Source organism: Rasamsonia emersonii (assembly GCF_000968595.1).
Source record: "Rasamsonia emersonii CBS 393.64 chromosome Unknown ctg1118621760852, whole genome shotgun sequence".
NCBI classification, from domain to species: Eukaryota; Fungi; Ascomycota; class Eurotiomycetes; order Eurotiales; family Trichocomaceae; genus Rasamsonia; species Rasamsonia emersonii.
Window position 1 is genome coordinate 1 of NW_013562720.1, and position 6,812 is coordinate 6,812.

A 6,812-nucleotide genomic window follows, 5' to 3' on the forward strand; every position below is an offset into this window, starting at 1 on the left:
ATGTTCCACAGGTTCATTCCACAAACATCGGAAATATCAAGTGGAGCAATCCGTCCAAGCAGAATCGACGCCAAGAAGGAAGAGACAAGGGAAATTCGAGATGTCCTCTTATATTGTTCCGGGTATTTCCGCTGGAATCGAAGAATTTGGGGGCCAGTAAATCTCTAAAATTGCAGTATCCTCATCAGCCAACTAAGTCACAAATTGTATGGCTCGTCCGATGGCACAATGAGCACTTACATGATGCGCCTTGCTCCCCGTTGCCTCTGCGAGCGCTTCCGGACCTCCCAGCAGCGCATCGAACTCGTCACATTCCTTCTGCGTACTGGCATCCTGCCAATTGGGGCTGAACGGATGAGAGAACGCTCCCTCAAGCTGTTCTTCCAGCGTCTTGTCCTTATTCAGGCTTTGAAGCAGCCGTTCGGCATCGTGGCTCCAGTAGACGCTTCCGTGCTGTTGCCCCGCACCACTGACAGCCTTGACGCGGCGGAAATCCAGCCCCTGGGCCTTGAGCGTGCTCAATACCCCATCCAGCGCTTGCAGCCACAAAGCGACGGGGGCGAACACTTCGTGTTCTGCCTCATTCGTCATGACCCCCTTCTTAATGTTGAACCCACGCGAGTGGGCATCGAAATCGAACTTGGCCTCATATTCGACCTTCAGATCCGACGAGACCACGAGACCCTTGAGCTGCTGAGTCGAGAGGTCGAACCCAATGTACAGGGGACCCCCGTTGGACGCCATTGCCGCTGGAGAGGGAGTGAGGTCCGAAGCTTGCCTGTCTCTCGAGCAAGGACAGATTAGTCGAGTACGAGCGAGACAGCGACAAAGTAGACAAGAGTTAGGGAGAGTCAAGATCGCGTCTAAAAAAAGGACACCAAGAGTGAAGGTCACGAGGTACAAATTCTAGGCCCGGTGAGAGTGTCGAGAACCGAGAAACGACGAGATGGATCCCGATGGAATGGCTAAATTACCCTGAGCCTGTTTTCTGTACTACTGACTGCTCGTCCTACAAGGGATGATTACGTACAGGTACATATACCCCGGCTCCGCTAATGCTTATCATGTCACGAAAGGCAAAATGAAAATAAATAAGGTGCTCTTGAGATGACAATGCCTGGGCTGAAGCTGCTGCAAATGTCCGAGAGAACCATTACTGGTAACGAGATCTGGACCAGCGAACGCGCGGAACGGTGATGTCAGGCGGGCATGTCGGCGGGCCCCACGTCCCGGGAAAGCAGCCGATGAATTTAACCGGCCGCAGGGAAAGTAGCCCGCAAGCTTGCTGTCGGAGAATTTCAATACGCATTCACTCACATCTAGAAGGCTCTTAAAAAACTCGCAGTAGAAGATCTAGCCAATTCCTAGAAGTACCTGCTGTATTTCTCTGTATCAATGTAATGTACAGTACACACATGGTTCATTGAACATTGGAAACGGACCAGCCAAATTCCAGGAAATTTCGGACCCCGTTGAAAAGCGGCATCGAGCCGGTTGTTTGTTTCGGTAGGCCGAAAATAATAACACACCACGTGTAGCGGGACATGGAAAATAACCGAAGGACACCACACCCAAGTCGTGGTACTCGTCCTTCCCAATGTGAGGAATGGCTGCCAGACGGTGGCGGATACATTGTACAGTACCTGCTCTGCCCTGGCGCTCTATAAATGATTAGGTTTTCTGCGTCGTCTTTATCTATCGACTTGAAACGGGTATCTGGTTTGGGGTTGATGATTCTATCTCCGTGTCTAAGCGGGTTGAAAACCGAGAACACCCAATATCATGCCTCAACGCCGTTTATGCACAATGCCCTCGTGGTCATGGGAGTGATCGTGATGGTTAGCGTCATGGTGGTGGTCGTGGTCGTCGTGGTCGTGGTCGTCGTCATGGTCGTGGTCGGTTTCTTCCGGTTGAGGGCTACCTTGCGGGTTGAGTTCTGGGGGAATGAACTCTTCCGTGAAATTGATCCCCTTCTCTTCTTGGGGAACAAATCGAATTTTGACTCGCCGTACGCCTCGCACACGGGAACCAACTCCTTTCCGTACGATCTCCTCAATCTGACGGGAACGATGGATCGGCCAGGAACCTGGCACTGCCACCTCGACCTCCATGAGATAGTTCTGACCGGATTTCATGCCTTGGATGTCCCGAATTTCAACCTCCTCTCCGTTTGGAGCTTCAGAGAGGGCCCTGGACGCGGCTTTGCGCACAGATGATTTGATCTCGTTGTCCACCGTGGTATCTGCCAGCTCCAACAGAGAAGCCCTTGTGTTCTCCCATCCCGCTTGGATAACCATTAATGAGATGATCAGACCACCAACAGGATCGAGCCATGACGCATCGCTGAAAAGGTGGGTACCCCCGATTGTCACCAGAGCGACAATGCTGGTGAGAGAATCTATCCGATGATGGACAGCATTCGAGGCCAGGACGGAGGACTTGCGTTCTTTTGCAATCTTCATCGCTGTAAGACAAAGGGGAAAAAAAAGATATTAGCATCTTCTCCGTATGGTTAGAATATGCATAGAAAGAACTTACTTGCCCGATATAGCCATTCCTTGATAACAATTGAGCCTGCTGCTAGCCATGCCGCGTTGACATTGGGGCCCAGAGCTTCCACCGCGTGGCTGTGTCCGTGGGAGTGGCCGTGGAGAAGAAGTCCTGAGTGAGCTAGAAGCTCGAACGCCTCGGGAAAGAACTGGGACAGAAGGACCTCTCCCGCGTTCAAGCCCATGAACACACCGCCGCAGAGCAACAGTGAGCTGACCCCGAGGGCACCGAGACTCTCTATTTTGCCATAGCCATTGGGAAATCTCTCGGTGGGAGGCTTGAGTGCCCAGGCCACCGTTCCCAGCGTCATCAGGTCGGAGACCATATCTGTAAGTGCATGGTATGCATCGGCCACCAGGGCTTGAGAATGGAAAACGTAGCCTCCGACAAACTTCCCAATTGCCATTGCCACGTTCACTGCCAAGCCAATGCGGGTGATACGCACTCCCGGATCCTTCTTATTCTTCGAAATCAGGTAGACGTTATCATGATGGGGGTGGTGGTGGTCATGCCCGTGGCCGGCATGACCCCTCGTCTGAGTCGCCATCAGCGGAGAGACAGTCGGGAGGTGTAAGGAGGAAAGGCGTGGAAAGTCGGGCGATATTAATTGGGGAGCAGACACGCGACGGTGGGTGCGCGAGGCAGCAGCCGTACGAAGCACCCGAGACTGGCGTAGCTGTAGAGTCGTGTGACGGTTGCTCAGACCGCGGAGGCTGTAAAGAGCCGGCCGTAGCTGGCTCCTGCACCGCAGGGGCTGTGTTAGCGGCATGAGGACGCCAAGCAGGGCTCTGACACACGGTCGAATCTATAGGGGCCGAACGGGACAGGATGCTCTTTTGAGTCTCTCGTGCCCGAATGGCAGGAAGCCCATAGTGATCCAGCGCCAGACGCAAGCGAGGGTTGTTGCAGGTCGGCTCCGATAAAAATAGACGTCAGGCGTGACTGAACAGAGCAATGCAGGCCAAACATCGCTGCGGGAGGACTCGAGCCGACATGCGCTGACCTTCGGAGCTTGGCAGCCTTCGACAGGGCCACCACCCTCGAGGTACCCCACCAGGCCCAGGCCTTCTTTCGGGGCAGATAACAGTCGAACCATGCTAGAGCGCGCCGTAGGAAGGGCTTTGAGTTGGAAGAGCCTCAATTTCGATAGACAGTTTCGCAGCAATCCTGTCCAGAAGTATCCACAGGCGCCTTCAAGGAACTTACTTTTACCTTGCGACATCTAAAAGAATAGGTACTATACCACCTTCACGTCTCCTACAGAAATACTCTCATGCCCGTTTTTGCACGCTGTCACGTGCTTTTACAGAATTAGGTGAGCATGCTACAAGCTGGAAAGGATTTGGCGAGAATTCTGGCTTATGGTTAAAGGAATATGGGTAGGAAGTGCGCATCGAGAGTGGATGATAAAGACTCCCCAACATTCAAAGAAAATCTGGTGAGGAACATGGTGTAGAGCCAAGTAGAAGGTAGATAATCAAAAGCTGACATCATTCTTGCCTCCGCGAATAAGCACTCTGGAATTCTCTTGGCGTTCCTTCTACCATCTCCCCTGGTCTATCTTCCTGCCGTGCTCCGATGACGCTTAGGATCCCCTTCACGGCCCCATTGCCGCCAGCAATTGTCTTCCCCAGCAGCGCGAGGACCATTTCCGGTGCCATTGAAGCCGTCGCTGATTTCTTCTCCGCGCCTCCGTCGCCATTTCTCCAGGGAGTCGATGTGGGACGAAATGACCAGACTGTTCTCCTTACCGGCGCCGGGATATCTGTAGCATCGGGCTTGTCCGACTATCGAGGAGAAAACGGCACCTACACCCGGAACAAATCATACAGGCCCATTTACTACCATGAATTTGTAACTCGGCATGAGTCACGCAAGCGATACTGGGCCCGAAGCTTTGTGGGATGGCCGGGTCTCGTGAAAGCAAAGCCGAATTCGACGCATTGGGCCATCAGGGACTTGGCCAGGAAGGGCTATGTCAGCTCCGTTGTGACACAGAACGTCGATTCCTTTCATCCAATCGCGCATCCAGACCTCCCGACGATTGAACTTCACGGCTTCCTCCGATCCGTCGTCTGTATCAATTGCAAACGATTGTTCCCTCGAGACGATTTCCAGAAGTCCTTAACTGAGTTGAATCCCGCATGGGCGGAATTCCTGGATGAGATGCTGGCATCCGGGGCTCTAGACACAAGCAATCCTGAGGAACAGCGGCGCAGGGGACTCAAGCTTAACCCTGACGGAGATGTGGACCTCCCCCAAGCTCCATACTCGAAATTTCGATATCCTGCATGTCCTCACTGCCTGGAAGATCCGCCCTTGCTAAAGGACGGCACCCGAGGTAGAGTCGAGGTTGAAAGCGACGGAGCATGGTCCCCGTCCTCCAATGCAGGAATCCTGAAGCCAGCAGTCATCATGTTTGGAGAATCCACCGATCCAGCGGTCCGGGCAGCTGCGGAGGAGGCCATCGATGATGCTGGGAGGCTTCTGGTCCTGGGCAGTAGTTTGGCTACCTATTCGGCGTGGAGGTTGGTTGAACGAGCATACAAGAGGGGCATGCCTATTGGGATCATCAACGTCGGTGGCGTACGTAACGAATCCTTGATCTTTGGAAGCCTACAGGGAGAGAGGTATATACAGAACCATGTACGATGTGACCACCGGTCTGAGGCAGTGCTTCCCGAAGTGGCGTCTAGATTACCCCCAATCAGATAGATATATTGTCGTATCCCATCCAAATAATAGATAGAAGACCCGAGTCTCCAGTCCGTATTTCACATTATGAGCCGGTGAAGCGCCCTGGTGAGCGCGGTTCACAGGCCCTATGAACCCAGGGATGTTGAAGCATGATTTAATAAAGACCCTTGTTGGCATGGGGCAATTCAAGACAGCCCTCGATACGGTCCTTACAGTCGCCACGTAAGGGCGCATAGCCCGAGTAGACGCTATGAAGGCATCGGTGGCGGTGATGGGTGATGGGCGATGGCCGGATGCCGGCACGCGATTGGGAGACGATTAAAACGCCGTGCCTATTTTTGCTGCCATGCCTTAGGCGCGGCAGTGGGCTTCCATCCGCGCTCTGCACTCCTTGGGACCCAGTTGGCGCCAGTCAAGGCGCGGGGCTCCAGCAGGCTCGATTATTTCGTCGGACATGGACAATCAGAGCATAAAAGCATCCAGACCGGACAATTACCTGGAGATTGCTTCGTCTCTCGTCGCGCCCAGCTCGTTCCTCTTCCCTTCCCACGCAACAACCCCGCCGAATCCCCCGCTTAGGCCCGCCAGAACGCGATCCCGCACGATGGACAAGGCACAGACACCAAGCTCTTTCCAGCAGCTGGAAAAGGTACGCGATCTGCTCCTGGCATCGATCTCCGGTTCCGGTGCGGTCTAACTAACTTGTTCACAGCTTGGTGAAGGTACCTATGCGACCGTATGTGGACAAACAGACCTCTTATCCCAACCCTTCGACTCTGTCCACCTTCTCGTCTCTTCCTTCGACTAACACAACGCCCTGCAGGTCTTCAAAGGCCGGAACCGCCAGACGGGAGAGATGGTCGCCTTGAAGGAGATTCATCTTGATTCCGAGGAAGGCACACCGTCAACAGCCATCCGAGAGATCTCCTTGATGAAAGAGCTCAAACATGAGAACATCGTATCGCTCTACGACGTGATCCACACGGAGAATAAGCTGATGCTCGTTTTCGAATACATGGACAAGGATTTGAAGAGATATATGGATTCAAGAGGGGACCATGGGCAACTAGACTACGTCACAATCAAGTCGTTCATGCATCAGCTGTTACGGGGCATTGCATTCTGCCATGAGAACCGGGTCCTCCACCGAGATCTGAAACCCCAGAACCTCCTCATCAACAAGAAGGGGCAGTTGAAACTGGGTGATTTCGGTCTGGCACGAGCATTCGGCATTCCCGTCAACACGTTTTCCAACGAAGTTGTCACTCTCTGGTATCGCGCTCCGGACGTCCTCCTGGGCAGCAGGACGTATAACACCAGCATTGACATTTGGTCCGCCGGGTGCATCATGGCAGAAATGTACACAGGACGCCCGCTGTTTCCAGGGACGACCAATGAGGATCAACTGCAGAAGATTTTCCGGCTGATGGGCACTCCGTCGGAACGCTCCTGGCCTGGCATTTCTCAGTTCCCCGAATACAAACCCAACTTCCACGTATACGCCACGCAAGATCTGAGACTCATCCTCCCACAGATAGACCAGCTCGGTCTGACCTCCTCAGCCG

General features: G+C 53.6%; 3 protein-coding genes across 3 annotated transcripts; 1 reads left to right on the forward strand and 2 right to left on the reverse strand.

The window, feature by feature from the left end:
- On the reverse strand, positions 1-744 carry T310_8550 (Xylulokinase; the record flags this gene model as incomplete). The annotated part of the gene is made up of 2 exons (XM_013468669.1): positions 1-164; positions 241-744. Coding segments are annotated over 2 exons (668 nt in total), but the record flags the coding sequence as incomplete, so codon positions are not given.
- Positions 745-1,787: 1,043 nt separating this feature from the next.
- T310_8551 (Cation efflux family protein) lies at positions 1,788-2,875 on the reverse strand (the record flags this gene model as incomplete). The annotated part of the gene is made up of 2 exons (XM_013468670.1): positions 1,788-2,446; positions 2,539-2,875. 2 exons carry the CDS (start codon positions 2,873-2,875, stop codon positions 1,788-1,790), a joined length of 996 nt encoding a protein of 331 aa, XP_013324124.1.
- A 2,976-nt stretch (positions 2,876-5,851) lies between these two features.
- On the forward strand, positions 5,852-6,812 carry T310_8552 ([RNA-polymerase]-subunit kinase; the record flags this gene model as incomplete). The annotated part of the gene is made up of 3 exons (XM_013468671.1): positions 5,852-5,896; positions 5,960-5,983; positions 6,071-6,812. Coding segments are annotated over 3 exons (811 nt in total), but the record flags the coding sequence as incomplete, so codon positions are not given.